This window comes from Anthonomus grandis, chromosome 11, assembly GCF_022605725.1.
Source record: "Anthonomus grandis grandis chromosome 11, icAntGran1.3, whole genome shotgun sequence".
In the NCBI taxonomy this organism is placed as follows: Eukaryota; Metazoa; Arthropoda; class Insecta; order Coleoptera; family Curculionidae; genus Anthonomus; species Anthonomus grandis.
In genome coordinates, this window is record NC_065556.1 from 9,936,327 (window position 1) to 9,955,901 (window position 19,575).

At 30.6% G+C, this 19,575-nt stretch overlaps 1 protein-coding gene across 4 annotated transcripts in view; it reads right to left on the reverse strand.

The window, feature by feature from the left end:
• LOC126741951 (zinc finger protein 675-like) overlaps nt 1-19,575 on the reverse strand; it is a 252,011-nt gene that overhangs the window by 170,737 nt on the left and 61,699 nt on the right. For all 4 annotated transcript variants that reach the window (XM_050448431.1, XM_050448429.1, XM_050448430.1 and 1 more), the window contains exon 5: nt 2,901-3,116. In XM_050448431.1, coding sequence (XP_050304388.1) covers nt 2,901-3,116 — 216 coding nt within the window. The remainder of the gene's footprint in view (nt 1-2,900; nt 3,117-19,575) is intronic.

The window sequence follows — 19,575 nt, forward strand, 5'->3', positions numbered from 1 at the left end:
GGACTCTTTTATAGGGCATAAATAGTTGAAGGCCAATTTGTTTATCTTTGTTTCACTTCTAGTTACCGAGATTTATGTAGTAAGTTTCCAACTAATTCCAGTATATTTTATAGTTAATAAAAGCTTAGTTTAAAAGCAAGTTTAGGCAAGAAGTGTTGGTCATGTCCGAAATTTGTCTTCTCCTTTTTTGATTAGTAAATATTACCACCATTATATAAATTTTTAATTTTTGATATACTGATATAAAGTAGGCATGCTAAAAGAAGATAATACGTAACTGACAGTCAAATAAAAAAGGGGTTTTTTCTCTGCCTGCAACTGCTAACTGTCCTTGAACTTGGAAAAAAGTGTCATGATTCCTTTTAAGAACTAGAAAACCCTTTTTCCGTGTAGCATATTTTATTTTGCCCGTTAGAATAGCTTCCTCTACAGTTGTATCTTTAATTGACATAAGGCATTTTATCTCAACGAGATAGTTTTTTTTCTAAAATCCTATCTGAACTTGCTCCAAGAAATCAATTTTTATTATAAATAGAAAGTCCAAGTTTTTTTTATTTGATTAAAAAAAAAATGGGATTTATCTTAAGGCGATAGGTTAAGAATCCTTGCCATATTTTGTTGAATTAGTGCCAAAAAAAAAATTGAATGCAATAAATTTTTAACAGTATTGGAGCAAGAAGTGGTTTTTTGAAGCTTACAAATTCAAATTAAAAGTACAAATTCTTCCAAAATTAAATGCTGTAATTCTAATCATTCTCTCTTGAATCCATTTCAAACTACTTGCTTGATTCCTGGTGTGTTTCTCTATTTTAGCTATCTCTTCAGATGATTTATGCAATTTTTTTTTTTAAATCTGCTTTCTTTCGTTTAAACTCAGTATCACTAATGACTTGCTCGGATTTTGTTAATACATAGTCCTTGTCAGGAAGAACAGTTGATCTTAGTCGCCTTTATTTAAAAAGTAGTCTTTGTTTTAGACAAATCCCACGTCCCACGAGTTCTTTATAACGTTTAAATTTTTTTAGTAAAAGACCTCGGTCTCTTTTTGGTCATGGCGTTGTCAATTATATAATAGTAAATATCAGATTCATTACATGATAGTGCAGCAGCACTACAGCTTTATCTTTATTATAATATTTTTTTATTCTTTATTAAAGTAATATATTTGTCATCTACAAACTTACAGACTATTGATTTATAATATTCTGCTAAATTATTTTCCATATTTAAAATCAACCTTTTTGAATTAAATAGAAGCCGTTCAATGCAAATTTCAATATTTTGAAATAAACCACATGATTTCATTTCAGGGACGTAGTTCTTTTCAGTTTCTTTTTTGGTACAAGAAAAATACTGAAGAGTCATGCATATATTATGTTCGCCAAATAAATAGAGCGTTTTTAATATCGGTGGACAATTTATTTCATTTTTCTTCCAAACAGTCGGCTGCACAAATTCTATAAATTACTGCTTTACTAATAGCAATTCGAATTTGTATGAGTAATTCTATGAGTATTAATTGTCAATAACTTTCGTAACATTGGTGAAACCGCAGCATTTTTGGAATTGCTTCGTTTTTTTCCTAAATAATGAACAAATATTTTTTTAAGACAAAAGATAAATATATACATGTAAAAATTACATATTTCAGACTGCAAAATTCTATGTTAATTCGTATAACTGATATTATTACGTGCCTGCTTGACAAACCACCCATGCATGAAACAGAGATAATGCAACATGCTATCGTTCCTATTGCCCTTCTAGACAAAGACGATATTAGAGATACCAGAAAAAATTAATCTGGATTTCAAGAATATGCAAACACCGAGGATGTATTAATTTTCAACTTTACAGTCAAATGAAACTGCATAAAACAAACATTGCCTAAAGCTTTAGATCTCTAAAAAACAATTTTAATCCAAGTAAGCAAATAATCTCGATAAAAGACTCCCTATAAGAAAAACTCCTTTTAAAATTTGTTTATCCAGTACCTAGTCTTATGCATTCCAGATAATTATTTTTTTTCTCTATAAGCATGCTATGAAAAGGAAATTTAAAAAATAATTTTGAATATTCGTTTTATATGTTCGAGATTACTGCCTTTTGAAAATACATTACAAAATATTATAGAAGTAGTACACTCCATACTACAACATTAACAAAAATATACTTTCTCTGCCACCCAGTACACGTTTAATGTAATAAAAAGTTTCTTGTCATTGTTCATGTTTGAATGTTTTTAAGCAATTAAAACAAAGTCAAATTAGTAAACGTAATAAGTAAAAATAATTACTTTGCTACACAATAAAGTTGGGCATTATAAGTCTGACAGAAAAAGTAATATAAAACTTACAAGCTACTTAGTAATTATTATTTATCGTTAGTATTTATTAAAATGGTGGAATAATTTATGGAGTATTAATGAATATGAGAATTTGAAAATCATTGTAATATTTTGTAAATATTGCTCACTGGCTTGTCGAAAAATTATGTCGAGCATTGAGTTTTAAATTTTTAATTATCAATTTATCGTAAAGAAAAGTTTGGGCTCTAATTATTCTTAAATAAATATATGCAATACAATATCTTTATAAATAAAAACCTATTTTAATCTAACTTAAAAATGTAAATATTAATATTTTTAACATATGAAAACGTCACGATATGTCTATGTAGATAGCCCATTCACTGTGTGGCGCCTGTTATGCTTTTCAATTCTGAAAATATCTAACATACAACAGAAAACACAGTAATTCCAAGGTAGAAATATTGGTTTGCCTATTTATGTTATAACTTTTCATGTTTTTTGTTTTGTTGAGTCTTTCCACTGAGAGAAAAGATTATTATTAATTCTAGTTAACAAATTGCTCATTTAAAAAAATATAAAATCTACTTACAATAATCACATTTAAATGGAGGACCAGTAAAATGTGTTTTCATGTGGTTTAGGTAATCTCCATGATACTGGCAAACAAAAGAACAAATACCACACTTGTACGTCACATCTTTCGCATGGCTTAAAGCAAGGTGCTGCTCCAGCAGTAAACTATCATTAATGGTGGCAAAACATATTGGACATTTGATGCCAACCTTCTCGTCGTTGTCATCATTATCTAAAAAAAGCTGGTATTAAAATTATAAACCTAGCTGAGAACTTAGTAGTTATTATTTTTTATATAAAGTGTTTTTATCTCTAAAACGAACCACCTCACGAACAACTAACCTCACTTTGATATATCAAATGAGAACCTCCACAAAGTGACATCATTGTAAGCAGCATTAAAATGTCTATCCAACAGTGCCAAAAAATATTATCGGTTGACGTACCAGCGAATAGTGAGCTAAAATATCTGGTAATAATGAATATTTTGTCGATGTCATACTTTGGTATGTCAAATCGCTATCCTATAATGTAATACATCATTTTAAAGAGCCTACAATCTGCCACCCAATGGTGTTACTTTATAGACTTATAAACAGTAAGGGTGTAAAAAGGTGTTTCAAAAATAAACAATTTAATCAGTTCACAGAATTTTTTTTTATTAAGTGCTCAAAATGTGCTACCTTATTCGCGAGACAATAATAAAGCCTGTTTTGACTTTCCTCACGAACATTAGCAAATGTTTGTCCACTAATACCTCGACATTCGCGAGTAATTCGATCCTTTGGTTTTTAAACCTCATCAAAAATGCTAGTTACCGCAGTGTTATTTTTGTACCTATTAGGCACTGCAAAAAATACTTGTAAAATAAATACGCAAAATATTATACTGCAAAAAATGTTGGGAAGAATTTCAAATTTCTCGCAAATGATAGATTAAAAAATTATTTGGACTCAATTAACTGAGTATTACCATACATTTTTAATGGTAAATCGCTTCAATTTGTATCATTTTTTTTTTGGCGAAGCAAGATGAAAAATTGTTTGCCATTTAAAATAATGTGTGACACTATGAAGCAATTATTTGACCTATCAAACTTTAATTTGATAAAAGTCTTTTATTACCACACATTTAGGTCATTCGCTTATATGTCGACCGATTTTGTTTTTTGGTTTGGTTGGATAGGAGATTGTATGCCCTTAAAAATGATGTATCACACTTAGGGTAGCCATTTGACATCTCAAAGTGAGGTTAGTTGTTCGTGAGGCGGTTTTCCTCTAAGGGAGTTAGGATTGCCCTTGTATTTATTAGGAAGGAAAATTAATATAATTAAATTTCTTGGGAAGTAACTAATGCATAACTTTAATGTACACACTGATTCGTGATGGATGTAATTTTATAGGCTAAGCCCGCTTACCCCGTCATTCCCTAATTTGCGTAATCTTTCGTCCATAGACTTTCTATGCAATTTCTTACTACGCAAAATTGTAATAGTAAATGAAATTAAACCGTAAATATAGAAAGTATATCAAATTAATAAATTGTAAATGTACATATACTCGACTTACCCAGTAAGGTACAAAAAAATGGAAGGTAAGAGAGGTTTTGCAGCTTTATGTACACGCATATTATATACACGCGCGTTTAGTTGCACTGCCAATTCGCTTCTCTTCTGTAGTCGTACTGTCCGCACACATTTTTGGCGATATTTTTTCTTCGATCTGTTTTTGCATCTCTCTCGCACAGGTAAAGTATATTGATTGCATATTTTCGAATAATAATTAATACAGGAGAAAATTGATTAGAAGGAAGTAAAAATAGGTAATGAAATACAAAGGCAGGTCGAGAAAAAAATGTAGGTAGTTCAACGTAAGTATCAAGTAAAAGTATTAAAAAATGTAGCAATAAAGAAACCTTAAGTGCAAGAAATACTTAAGTGAATTATATATATTATGTAAATTAAGTCACCAATAAAATATGAACCTATATGGTAAATATTAAATTTATTTGTAATAGTGAGGACAAAATATAAAGGAATTATTAATATTATTAGGCAAATTATTTTAAACCAAAGTAGGTTACATTTTTATTGTAAACATTAATAGTTGGTCACAATTTTTAGTCGACCTTTGTAGTTTTATAGCAGCTATTTGCAAAATAAGCTATATCGCGGCTCGCGTCTAATTAGGTAACTGTGACGCTGTTCGATTACAATTGTTTTACATGGCGAATCGTCTTTGTTTTACCTGTCCTGCTAAGTATTGAGTTATTACATGGCCATCCTACCAGTCGAATCATGAAGAACTAATAAGTTAAAAGGAAAGTGTTTTTTTAAACTTATATTTTCCAAATAAATTGCAATGTGATGCCGATAAGCAGAGCAGCAAAATGGGGCAAAGCAAATGCACTCACCAAGATTTGAAAGAAAATGGGGTAGTCAACTCAAACTTTGTAGTGCAGGAACAAGAATACATATCACAAAGGACGTCAAAGCAATTTTATACATACTAGTTATTCTGCTTATTGTGATGATGATCATAAAGTCATTTCAAATGTACAAAAAGCATATTAGGAAGCAGATAACTCGTGAGCTTGCTGTTTCTACGATTAATTTGGACCAGTTAAGAAGAGATGCAGCCGCTTTTCAAACCCTATTATTAACTCGTAACCAGTCAACGAAAAACGACACGAGTTAGCAGCAATTTTGCGCGATGTTTAGTGATTAAATTGACTCGCAATTTGCTAAAATGACAAGCGTGTAAACTAGTGCGCGTATTTCGAGTGCTGTTATCGTAATGCGGGGATACGAAGGCAATTTTATTGGACAACTAATGATAATCTACCAAGTAAGCCTTAAATTTTTTTTTATTCTTGTTTTTATGATTGTAGACAGTTGTGTCTTGTGATTCTTTATAATTGTTTGTTTTTTTAAGTCGAACGGGAATGCCATTTTGATAAAATTGATAAGCATGCCAGAATGCCATGCTTATCAATTTTATATATTTATTTTAAATTGACAATATTATACATAACTAAGCAAACTCTTCTATAATAATATTGGGTTATGTCTTTAAACTGGGAAAGGACTAATAAAACTTCACTGTAATTTAAACAAAGGGCTATAAATCATGCCAAAAGGGCTATAAAAAAGGTCGTCTCAAAAAACCCGGAAACAAGAATCGATATTACGGACAATTAAGTAGAGTTATTCAATGAAACGATAGCCTTTATCAAGCAAAAGAATCAAACTAAGGATGTATTCCTTTTTATTAGAGATAAAGTAGTTAGGGCATTTGAGATATTAAAAGATCCATATAAAGTACCATTAAACTGTAAAAAAAATTGATCCGTTAGTTTTGGACGAGAATTATGTATCATCAAGCGACGAAGAAGAAACAAATATGCCTTAATCAAATTTAGAGTTTTTTCATTTAGCTAGCAAAATAGTAGTTAGGAGTTTAATAGCTCACATGACACTCATGACAAGCTACATCATAACTTTTAGATGCTCTTACATTACTTAATGAAAATTCGGGCGATTATGGAGTAAACGCAGTAGCCTACGTTAAAACACGACTCACAAGTAAGACTCAAGGTTTCATAACTACCGAAGCATCCCTTGCGGAAATTATAAACACTTTGGGTTCAAAAATTAAAGGAGAGAGTTCACAGCTGTCAACAACAAACTATTAAATTTTAGGTAACATTCTAGAGATACTATAAGTTATGCTTCGTATATTGAATCTCTAGCTAAAAAACTAAAAATGTCATATATTAGCGAGGGTGTTCCCGCCGATGTCGCAGTAAAGTATTCTACTGATCAAACAGTAGGAGCCTTAGCTCAAAATGCTAGTTCCCTAAAGGGGTTGGGTAGCTGTAGAGGGAGGTACATTTACCAGATTACAGGAGGTTGTCAATAAATTTATAAATATAGAAAATAACGCCCAGGCGTCAGCTTTGAACGTTTTTTATGCTAATTCAGGTTAAAATAATTTTAGAAATAATAACATTTTTTTTTATAATAATAAAGGTAGGCGATCTAATAACAATAATAATTATTATTACAACAATAATACGAGTAGCAGGTATAATAGTGACAGACAAACTAATATGAATAGAGCCAACAACGCATTTCACAGGTCAGGGAAGTAAGCACAATACCCGACCAGGAAAACGAAATGGATCCCCAAACCGGAAGGTTGGGGGACATCTCATAAATAATGTATTTAACATGAACCTCTGCTTTTCCAAATTTATTCTATTTTTTACAGAAATGACTGATCAGGAAAACACTTTCTTAATCGATACTGGTGCAGATATTTCTATATTTAAAAATGACACAATTTTCCAAACAAATTTATAAATTCACACATCCCTAAAAAACTTAAAAGCGTAACAGACGAAGTTATCACAACTTCAGGTATTGCAAGAACGGTTATTTCTGTTAATGGAGACGAAGTTGAACATTCTTTTCACGTAGCAGATTCGTCTTTTCCGATTCAGATGCAATATTGGGTCGAGATTTTATTGCTAAATTCCAATGTAATTTAAACTATTCAGATTGAACTATGACTATTAGGCTAAATAATAATATTATTATACCAATTCAAAATAGTATTTCTGAAGACTCTATAGTAATTCCGGCTAGGTATGAGGAACTAAGAAAGATAAATAGCCTACAATTTGTTAAAGAAGATTTAGTAGTAGAAAATGCGGAACTGGGTCCTGGTATCTTTGTTGCGAGAACCATTATCTCAAAAAATTCCCCTATTGTTAAGATTATTAATACAACAAGCGCAAACGTTACACTTAATAATATTCAGCTAAAAACGACAAGCCTAGCAGAATTTAACATCTATAAAATCGATACAGAATATAACGATAGAAAGTCTAATTTCCTGAAGCAGCTTAATGTTAAAGATGTTCCTGGGTTGGTCAAAGAAAAATTATTTAACTTATGCAACGAATTTTCAGATATTTTTGCCCTAAAGTCAGATAAAATAATAGTTAACAACTTTTATCAACAAGAACTCCGACTAACTGATAGGTCACTCGTGTATATTAAATATTATAGAATTTCGCATGCCCAAAAAGAAGAGATAAATAAACAAGTCAATAAATTACTTAAACAAAATATCATAGAGCCATCAATCTCCAACTATAATAACCCAGTTTTGCTGGTACCCAAAAAATATTAGATCAGCTAGGAAGAGCTCGGTGGTTTTCAGTAATTGATAGTAAATGTAAATGTTGTAATTTAACGGTTAATTGATGGTAATTGATTGAATTTACGTTTTGGACTTGACTTAGTTAGCCCAAACAGCTTTCAGCGGATGATGTCAATGACATTCTCGGGCATTACCCCTGAAAGAACTTTTTTATATATATAGATGATCTTATCGATTCCGTTGTTATGAAAATCATCATTTTTAAAACCTGTATACAGTTTTTGAAACATGCAGAAAATTTAACTTAAAATTAAATCCTGAAAAGTGCAAATTCTTTAAAAATGAAGTAACATATCTAGGTCACAAAATAACAAAAAAAAGGTATATTACCCGACGATAGTAAATATGACATCATAAATAAGCATCCATCACCTAAAACTGCTGACGAGGTCAAGCAGCTCGTTGCCTTCACCCACAACCATTGCTGATTTCTAACTAGGTTTGCAGAAATATCAGCTCCTTTTAATAAATTAATTAGAAAAAATATTACTTTTACATGGACGCCAGATTGTCAAAAATCTTTTGATGAATTAAAAAAATCTTTAACTTTATCTAAAATATTGCAATATCCTGATTTTACGAAACCATTTACAATAACAACAGATGCCTCAAATGCGCTGCTGTTCTTTCACAATTTAAAAAAAAAATTAATGGCAACGATTTGCCAGTGGCGTACGCCTCCCGGCCATTACCTAAGGGAGAGTCCAATAAACCAGCCATTCTACAAGAATTAACAGTAGTTAATTCTTGTAAATTGGACAATTAAGCATTTTCATTGCTATATTTATAGTACAAAATTTTTAGTGCATACAGATCATAGACCGCTTGAATATTTATTTTCGATGAAAAATCCTTCATCTAAGCTTACGAGAATCAGACTAGACCTAGAAAAATATAATTTCGATATTGAATACGTAAAAGGTATGCAAAACGTTTTTGCCGATGCTCTTAGTGGAAGTAGTTAGTATTCATGAACTTCAAGACGTTCATAGAGACATTATTGAATCTCACATTCGGTATGGCTTGCCTTTTTGGGGTTAAACCAATAAGGGGCTACTTAACATTGTCTTTGTTATTCAAAAAAAAAGCAGTTAGGTACCTGTGTTCTGCTAAGTTAAGATGCATGCAATGCTATGTTTTGTTCATTGTTTTGTCAATTTTTGAAATTATTGAAGTATTTTTGATTTGTTTTTTTAGCTTGTAGGATGTTTGTACACAAGATTATTCTTACGTAATATAGCACATTTTCTTTCTTTATTTCTTTTATTATTCAGGTATTAGCCATTACTCGATCTATGTCTAGAATTACCGAACCAATTAATAAACCGGTGTTGTAACCACCAATATTAAAAGCATCTGTGTAAGAAGCAGTGAGTAATGTTGACATTATTAAATTACCGTCACGACATTTCTTCTTCTTACTTGGAAAAATAATCTCGATTTAATTTTAATAATTAATTTTATTTTATAAAATTGGCGTCGGCGCCAATTTTATAAAAAAGTCTCATGAATGCCAAGCAAACAAAATTAAAATTAAACTCGATGAACCACTAGCAATTAATTACCCCAACCCCTCAAAAGCCTTTTATTATTGTCTGTATAGACACAATCGGCAGATTTCCCAAATCTGACGACGGTTTCGAATATGCGGTAACTATGCGAACTAACAAAATACGTAGTAATCATTCCAATAGCAGATAAACAAGCTTCAACTATTGCAGAAGCTATTGTTAAAAATTTCATTCTTATTTATGGTCAAATGCGAGAAATTAGGACAGATATGGGAACCGAATATAAAAACCAGGTAGGTCTATTTGAAAATGTAACTAAATTCCTAAAAATAGATCATAAAATTTCAAAAAACAGCTTATCACAGCCAAACAGTTGGAGGCTGTGAATGAAATCATCGCGTTTTATATGAATATTTAAGCATGTACATTAATGATTTAAAACCAGACTGGTCTACATGGACTCGATACTGCGCATTTTGTTACAACACGACACCAAGTTCTTATCATGATTTTACCCCGTTCGAGCGCGTATTTGGGAAAAAAATCATTGTACAATGATACAAATAGATGCATATGATCAAGAATTTCGTTATAAGCTACAATTAGTACATAAAAGGGCAGGGGAATTTCTTAAACGAGCAAAGCTGGACAGAAAAGACCAACTTGACATAAACGCAAGTAACATCCCTAGAACAGCCTTTATAGCTGACTATGCAATTGTACTATATAAATACAATCTTCAACATTTGTCGCCTGTCAAAGCTGAGTCGCCGTTCGTGATAATTGTTCACCATAGTAATTAGTAAAAAACCCTTTTGTAACGTAGTTAGTCCTATTAGTAAAATAAATCTTTTTTAAAAGAAGCTCCGCAGGTCTTGTCATTTAACTCGCAAAAGTATCAAATTTGAGCCCAAGTGATTTACTTCCGGTTACAAATGAAAGTCGGCATAAATTTGACTCGTGGTACAATGGTTTTTTTTCAGTTATCGGCACAGAAAGCCCAAACTGCACTATAAAGGAGGATAAGGGAAAATGAATTACTTTACAGAAAAACCGCGTGAGAAAATATTATTATGTATAAATAAGATTAATTTGATGTTGTTGTAGTTAGTTATATTATATTCATGTACTTATAAATTATTGTTTATGTACCTATGTGGGTATTTTTATGTAAGAAATTTAATCATGTATATTGGACTTTGCAAAGTCGTAAGCTTATAGGTATTTTAGTTTTTTAGTAGTTAAGCCTAATTTAATGAATTAGTAGGTAATACAAGTAATAAATGTAATTCCACATTTTAAAGATTTTAATGTTTTTTATATTGTCCAAAGAATTACCTTTACAAGAGGGTATGATATAAAGAAATTATTAATAATATTAGGCAAATTCTTTTAAGCCAAAGTAGGTTACATTTTTATTGTAAACATTAATAGTTTAGTCGCAATATTTACTCGACCTTTGTAGTTTTATAGCAGCTATTTGCAAAATAAGCTATATAGCGGCTCGTGTCTAATAAGGTAACTATGACGTTGTTCAATTACCTTTATGTATGGAATTATTTTCACTTCATTTAATAAACAGTTTTACGTAGGGAATGGTCTTTATTTTACCTGCCCTAAGTATCGAGTTATTACACACAGTTCAATTTTAAGGGCAAGAGAAATGGAGGTGAGGAGGCGATTGATAGAACTTTATCAAATCTAAAATTAAAAATTAAACGTCCTCCTGTATATCTAGATTAACGTGTTTTTGTTTTTAAAAAGTTATTAAGGGTCGTTCGGTTTGAAATGAAAGCACTGTATGTAGCGAACTAATCATTACCAGAATTATTTTTTATATATTGTACTCTTTCTACTATTCGACTAGGTGTGAATTGAAACACTCGTCCGCCAAAATAGTCAACGGATTTATTACACACCTATACATCAAACACAACAACTTAAAGAGTACTAGAAGTACTTATTTACACTGCATTACAAATAAATTTAATACTTACCATATAGTAAATTAGAACGTTAAGTTCATATTTTATTGTTTACATAATTTAGATATATGAATTTAACTTAATTAATTCTTGCACTTAAGGTTTCTGTATTGCTAATTTTTTTGATACTTTTACTTGATACTTAAATTGAACTACCTACATTTTCTTCTCGACCTGCCTTTGTATTCTATTACCTATTTTTACTTCCTTCTTATCAATCCTCTTCCTTATTAATTGTTATTCGAAAATATGCAAACAATATACTTTACCTGTGCGAGAGAGATGCAAGACAGATTAAGAAAAAAGACCACCAAAAATTTGTGCGGATAGTGCGACTATAGTTTAGGTGAAGTTACTAGGGCAAGTATCTAAACTAAAAACGTTTAGCACGCAAGTTAAACAACAAGGAGACAACTCCCGGTATTTGTTTAAAAAAAAACAATTTTATTGAGAACGTTATAAACTAACTTGATTGAGTCTCTGAATCTAATTCTGATTGAAAATGTATAAATGGTTTATATTTATAAATACAGATTGATTACTTAGCATAATATAAAATAAACACAGGGACGGCATAAGGTGCCGGGTTGAGTACCCGTAACTCCTCCCTCCTAAGAGATGGGGTGAGTTATATGACAATAAAGCGTAGACTCTGTAGGGTTTCCTCTTCGTCGTTAGTGGTTATTGTAGCTTTGTTCACTGGTAGTCTGTTCCTGGCCTGGATACATTTTTTCAACTTGGTCAGCAACAGGTAGGCAGCAATACTTGTCAACACAATGTACAGGATAATGGTCCATAGACTGATTTTTTTAATATGGACTCCTTGGGTTGGTTTCATTTCGGTTTCTGGCTTAGATGTCCATCATGGTGTGTATGTTCTTCAGCTCATCAAAGTTCAGACTATCGAGTTCGAAGGGTGGCAAATCGATAGCATTAGGGCTAACCTCAAGTCTAATGTCAGCTTGGGCAGCTCAATATTGTGAAATTGGTTGTTGTTGTCATGTGAGTTTCTGATTTGAAAGTCTTGGATTTGGATAGTACAACTAGGGTTCATTTCAAGGACAAAAGTACCTTGGATTGGTATATTGTCTTTATTGGGGCCACATTGCTTTACAGCTACGGTTTTGGACGGTGAAACTATAATCCATTTTTCTCGTTCCAGTTTCTGGATCTTCAATGTCTTAACCTAAGTCTGAATGGCTCAGCAATTTGAAGGGTGTTTTGAATATAGCAGCATCTTCACCTCGCATGGCGGATTCTCAGAGACGCTAAAAGAGCTGTTTTCTTTGCAAGGGTTTTTTCAATGCCAAAAAGTTTTTCAACTTTTGGCATTGAACAGTATATATGAATGTTCATTAAGGATAAGGTATTGGCTTTGAGGGATAATTAGTTGAAACATGAAATTTAATGGTACGGGTAGAGGCGATATATTAAATAATTTTCGAGCTCTACACTCTTTGTCTAACCCTTAATTTCGACAATCTTTTCAAACAATAAAATATTTTCTAGAGTAGCTGCAAATGGTAATTTAGTTTTACTTAAATTAGGGCCAATTAATTTAATTTCATTTAATAGTTCTTTTGGATCGATAATTCAGCTGTGAAAAACATTAAGTTTTGAAAATGTTATGGCTATTTCGATGCTATCCAATATATTGTAAATATTTTGATATGCATTTATTACCACCAATTCTAAGTTATTAATTATATTCTCTAAAATTCGCTAATTGTGTGACAAATTTTTTACCAATATTCTCAAAGTGTGCAATAGATTTTTGAGCTATAGTTATGTGCTTTTTTAAAATCAATTTAAATGAGTTTTGACTATTTAAGATTTCTAAAATTGCTTTGTCATATTTTTCAGCATCTTCTTGGGCAAGATTACCAGTTATAGATTTTACTACAGAACTTAATGCATTAATCCATTAAGAGGGATTAATTTGTTCTATTTGTAAATTTACTTTTGTTTTTAGAGAGTTTACAAGATGAAAGGAGTTTAAGAAGGAGTCATTGTCAAAAATTATGCTAATTGAATTTTTGAAACGTTAATTCTAAATATTTTGTTTCCCGAATAATGTCACTTACATCAAAAATGTGTACAAAAGACCAATAGTCGGTTGTATTTTGGGCATTACCAAGTTTAAGTGGTAGTACTCCAGGATTCTGATTGAGTTTATGAAATATTGGAGGGTTTAGTTCTGCTCCGGCGAGGGTAAGCATTCCGTAACAACAGGGGATGTTCTTAATTCTTTTACATGAATAGTTGTTACTTTTTTTGTCTGTTTATTTTTTACTTTTACTTTATTATGTTGAAGCAGTTGTAAAATTTCCTAAGGGCTCTTAATTTTTTTGTCTTTTTGTTCCTAGCGTTGTTTACCATATAAACAGTTTGACCTACTTTAAATTGCGTTTGGTCTGGTCCGGCAGTGTTATGTTTTTCGACAATTTTTCTTTAATTTTGATTGATTTGGTTTGGGACTTTTTGGTAAATATGTTTAACTTTTTGTTCATGATTGTTCACATAATCGTTATAAAAATTGGGTTCAATAATATCGCAAGGGTCTCCGTAATTTGTGTGACCAAGTGTCAGTTCAAAGGGGGTGAATTTTGTTGCTGAATGTATAGAATTATTGTAAGCAATAATTGCGTAGTTCATTAAAGATGTTACCTTATCCGATTTGTGTTTGTGTCTAAGAATTCTTAAGTGTTCTATTAGTGTGGAATAAAATCTTTCAACTGGTAAATTAGATTCATGATGAAGAGGTGTGGTAAAATGTGTTTTAATTTTGTGTGATTTTAATAATTCTTGTACCGTATCATTTTTGAATTCGGAACCATTGTCCATTACTATTTTTCGGGGAATGCCGTAAAATGAAAAATATTTTATAAGAGCATTAGCTATTTCAATAGCAGTTTATCCAAAAATTGGAACTGCTTGTCCAAATTTGTAAATGGGTCGATTAATGTTAGAAAATCCTGACTGTCAAATTTAAATACGTCAATATGAATAACTTCGAAGGGTTTTCCTATTATTTCCCTTAAAACAAGAGGTGCATAAGGCTTACTTATAAAATATTTAGTAAGCTAACATATTTCACAGTCGTTAATAAAATTATTAACATCAGTTTTCATGGAAGGTCAAAGGTAATTTCTTTTCAGATGTTCTAGAGTTTCATTGATTCCTCTATGTCTAAAAATAACGGAGATATGCCGCAAAAGTACCCAAAATGGGACACCCTGTACATCCTTACAATAACTATTTAGGAAATATATACAATTCAATAATTCAGATAAGAAAAGAAAAAATTATAATTTTGAAGAATAAAAAGAAAATACAAATATATAAGGGTAGGCAATACAGTCACCGACTAACAACAAAACGTGAGCGTGGGGGGAGAAAACTAAGATTAGAACTGTATAAAATTAGTGCATAAGTTAGTCATAGGTATCAAGTTTAGATTTATTATAGTTGCTTTGTATTTTGTATATTCCAAACTATCACACAATCCTCAAACAAGGAATAAATCACTACAAATACATTGTTCTTGCAAAAACAATGTTTTAATACATTTATTAAAGGTATAATACGAATGCATGGTACAAACATTAACGTCCCTCCAATAGATGTAGAAGTGAAGTATAGCGGGTTAAGGACAGAAATCAAACCTCAAGATTTGAAATTAGCCGACGTTTCGACGTTTATTTACGTCTTTTTCAAGGCTGAAAAAGATATAAATTTTTTTTTTAAGAAATAACAATTACCCCACAACATTAGTAAATAGAGTTATCAATAATTTTAAACTTTTAACAGATACACAACTGGTAAGGAATAAAGAAACAAAATATTTCAGATTTCCATATGTAAAATCATTTTCAGAACAAATCCAACGACATATCCGTGAAAAAAATTACAATTTTAAACTGGCTTTTTACAACATTAACTCAAGCAGTGTATTGTTTTCCCAATTAAAAGATCGTACTCCCCTTGAGTTGAGCTCAGGTTTGGTATACCGTATACCTTGTCGTAATTGTGAACAGTGTTATATAGGTATCACTAGGCAGCATTTAAAGAACAGACTATATCAGCATCAATATGATTGTAGAGTCATAAATATGAACAAAAAAGATAAGACCGCTTTAGCACAGCATTTAGCACTATTCCACAGGGCATAACTTCAATTTTGATGATGTTAGCATAGTTGATAGAGAGAGGCACTATCTTAAACGCAATATCAGTGAAATGATACACATCCAACTGCATAATTCTGTTAATCACCGAACCGATACTCAGGGCCGAAGTACACAATATAATCACATTTTAAAGCTGTATAAATCCAAACTGTAAAGTACTTAACTTTTCAACGAGCCCAGGTAATATTAAACCTATTTTACAGACATAAAAAGAATGTGCATCATTCCTGCTTTATAACAATAAATTCTGCGTACAGTTACTACTAAACACTGACTTAGAAGGTGCTATTTTTTACTATAATTATTATACGTACTACTTATTCATTGTGAATCAATCTGTGATATAAGCCAATTTTATTTTATGTATACTGTGTGTTTTTTTTGGTTTTACTTAATGGTTGTGCTGCATATTTTAAAGTATAACAATCGTATCTGTGGTGTATGTATGATGGAGATGTTATTAGGTTTTAATTATTACGTAAACCTCTAATGTAAATTTGGTAAGTCATCTTAATTTTAACTTTTATGCTTTGTTCTCCGTTTTATTTGTGTTTTTGTTTGGTGGTTTCTTAACTATTATATTAATAACTATTGCTTTCACCATTTTGTAGCAATTGTATCTTTTTCAGCCTTGAAAAAGACGTAAATAAACGTCGAAACGTCGGCTAATTTCAAATCTTGAGGTTTGATTTCTGTCCTTAACCCGCTATACTTCACTTCTACATGTATAATACGAATGTTTTTGAACAGATCCTGACAAAATTATTTTACATTGGTGCTGCAACAATATTGTCATTATTATGTTGAAAAATATTAAACATTTTTTAAATAGGGCCGTTTGGCAGCCTTTATTATGTCATAAATCAAACAAAATTGAGAATTCATTTAAAAAGGGATTGATGTGATTTCTATAATAAATATTGAATGAAAAACCGCATTTGGCAGTTTTTTAATTGATTTTGATGTGGCAAAAGTAATCGCATGATTAGAAATTTTATATTCCCAAATTCAAGAAAACATTAATGATTTGCATGAGTAATATTTTGTTTTTTCTAAAAGAAAAATAAAAATTAAATTTGTATGGACCCAATTGCTTGGGTCGCAAATAGGCAATACTTAATTTTTTATCTATATGCAAATTTCAATCACAAATTTTTTTTAAATTAAATAAATACTTTTTTATTTTAAGATTAGATCCTTGAGAAGAGATCCTCGTGAGAGTCTAGTTTTAATTAAAACATAGTATCACTTTAATTTCTAATAAATTATCTAAAAGACAAAAATTCTAATATTTAGCCTAAAATTATTAGTTGGCCAAAAAGTTTTATCTTTAAGATAACTACTCGTATATTTAAATTTTTAAATTAGCATATACTCCTGGTCCTGTAATAACTTGGGTAATTATTGTTGATTGATGACTTGATATGGCGATAGCAACGCAACATGGAAACGATTTACGAATCCGCACACCACTCCTCCTTTTATGAAAGGGGTCTCTATTATATGGCCATCAGGGAATAAAATAGAGACTGTATGAGATACTGTATGCAATTGCGGAGTCTTTAAGTTAATTTAAAAAGGTTTTTTTGTTGCTGGCTACAAATATAGGGTTTTGATCATTTGAATTTTACATAAATGTTTTATTAGTTTGCATACATGTTTTTAACGTGTATTTCACTAGTATAGGTACATACCATATTCTCTTTTATAATATATATTATCTTTTTTGACGCAGATCACTTATTAAAATGTATTTTTAATAACTGACTTGATTTAAAACCCGATCAAACATTTTCTTATTCTGATTTCGTAACAAAACAAAAAAAATATCCTGGCTTTCATTCATATAAATACTGCATGAACTGAAAAAAGGCAAATTACTTAGTTTAAAAGTCCTATATCCATTATCTAATAAAGACAAAATGTTAAATCAATTCTTAAAAGCTTTAATACTTTCAAGCTCTAAAGCTTTTCTACTTAGTCATTTAATAATTTTTCTTTTTCACGAAACAGCAGATTTTATTAGCATTTAGGATAGGACTTGGTGGAAAATTATTAATATAACCTCTCACCAAAAGAATATTGATTGTAATGATGATCCTTAATTTTTGTTCTTATGTAAAATATAAAATAAAAGGCTAGAAACTTGGAGTTCAATTATGTGTTCTTAAGCAACTTTCAAACATATCCATTGGAAGGGCGTTATCAGTTTGAATTTTAAATTTGTATATGAATCGGAGAAGAATTCAGTCAATTTAAACAAATTTTTTGAACTGTCCCATTATCGGACCCCAAGTGGAGATAAATACTGTTAGTAAAGTTATTTTAAACAGATAGTTTGTTAAAGTTTCCACCAATATTCTATTTTGCGGTTTATTTTTATTTATTTTTTGTCAAAGATGCCGCTTATCATCCGGTCTAATAAAAGAAACCGTAAAATGGATTATCGCTTGTCGACAACTATATCTAAAATTGTAATTGAAAACTCAAAAGATACTGAAACTTAAATCCAATGTTATAGATTATTTTGGTGGACATTGCTGATCTTAAAAAAAGTTTGATCGAAGCTGTGATTCTGGCAAAGAAAATCTTACTTTCAATGACCCTTGTATTGAGAAGATTCCTATAATATAAGAAATGAATTATCCTTAAGTCGTGGCGCTCTCTTATATCCTCGTCATCAAGAAGCAGATATGTGATTATATCATATATTATCTTTAAAAAGCTAATTAATGTCTTTGAAGATATAAACTATTAACACCTTTTGAGAAATGCAAAAATCATACAAAAATATACTCAACCGAGTAAAAAAATCGAAAAGAAAAACTACAAATCTTCCTTTTGTTGTATGTACCTAAAAAATAGGTAAGTAAGAAAGAGAGTATAATTAAGGCTGCGACTAAACTAATAATGCTGCGACTAAAATATGATATATTTTTTATTTCACCGAGAATCAAAACGCAATTTTAGCCATCCATATAAATACTGATTATTTTCCCAATAATGACAACATACCAAATCTATTTTGTTATTTACTAAATCTCTAGCCTGCAAGAATATGTTAAAAATAACAAATAAAATAAGTTAAGAAAAAAAACTTGCACTTATTTGAAGAAAAATGTTATAAATTTGATTGAGGATTTTTCTGTTAAATATTTTTTTTAGTACATAACTATTTATTCCAACAACCATGTTTTGCTTATCATATTTGTTGAAGTTTGTTTATGTTTTAATAGTGTTCATAAACATAGTGTGATAAATAACTGGTACACACTAATAATAAATTTAGCAGTATTAGATTAAATAGGTAATCCATAGAAATTAAACCAGACCAATTTTTTAAAAGTTGGCAAGGCTATCTATGTACATCCGCAAAGGTCCACCCAGCCAGCCCACTACTTGCGAGGTGTTAATAATAAACTATTTGGATAATGGAACCGAATAAATTTAATGTTGGCTAACACGGTTGTCAGTATTTTGTATGTCATTATGATTCTGATGTGAGAATATTATGGAAAAGTATGAGGAGAATTTGGGTAGTTAATAAAGAAGTCTTTTGATTAAAACGTAAGATGGGTGGTTTGGCGCTTTGGTTAGTTATTCGGTGTCCATTGCAAAAAACAATGTTAGAAGTAAATTTGTATTTATGTAAATAAACTTTTTTGTATTCAACAGTTTGGTCTTTACTCCCAAATAAAATATATAAGTCCCCCGATATATTGTTATTACGATAACCAAAAAAGTACGTGTATATTATTTAATAAAAACATTACCCAC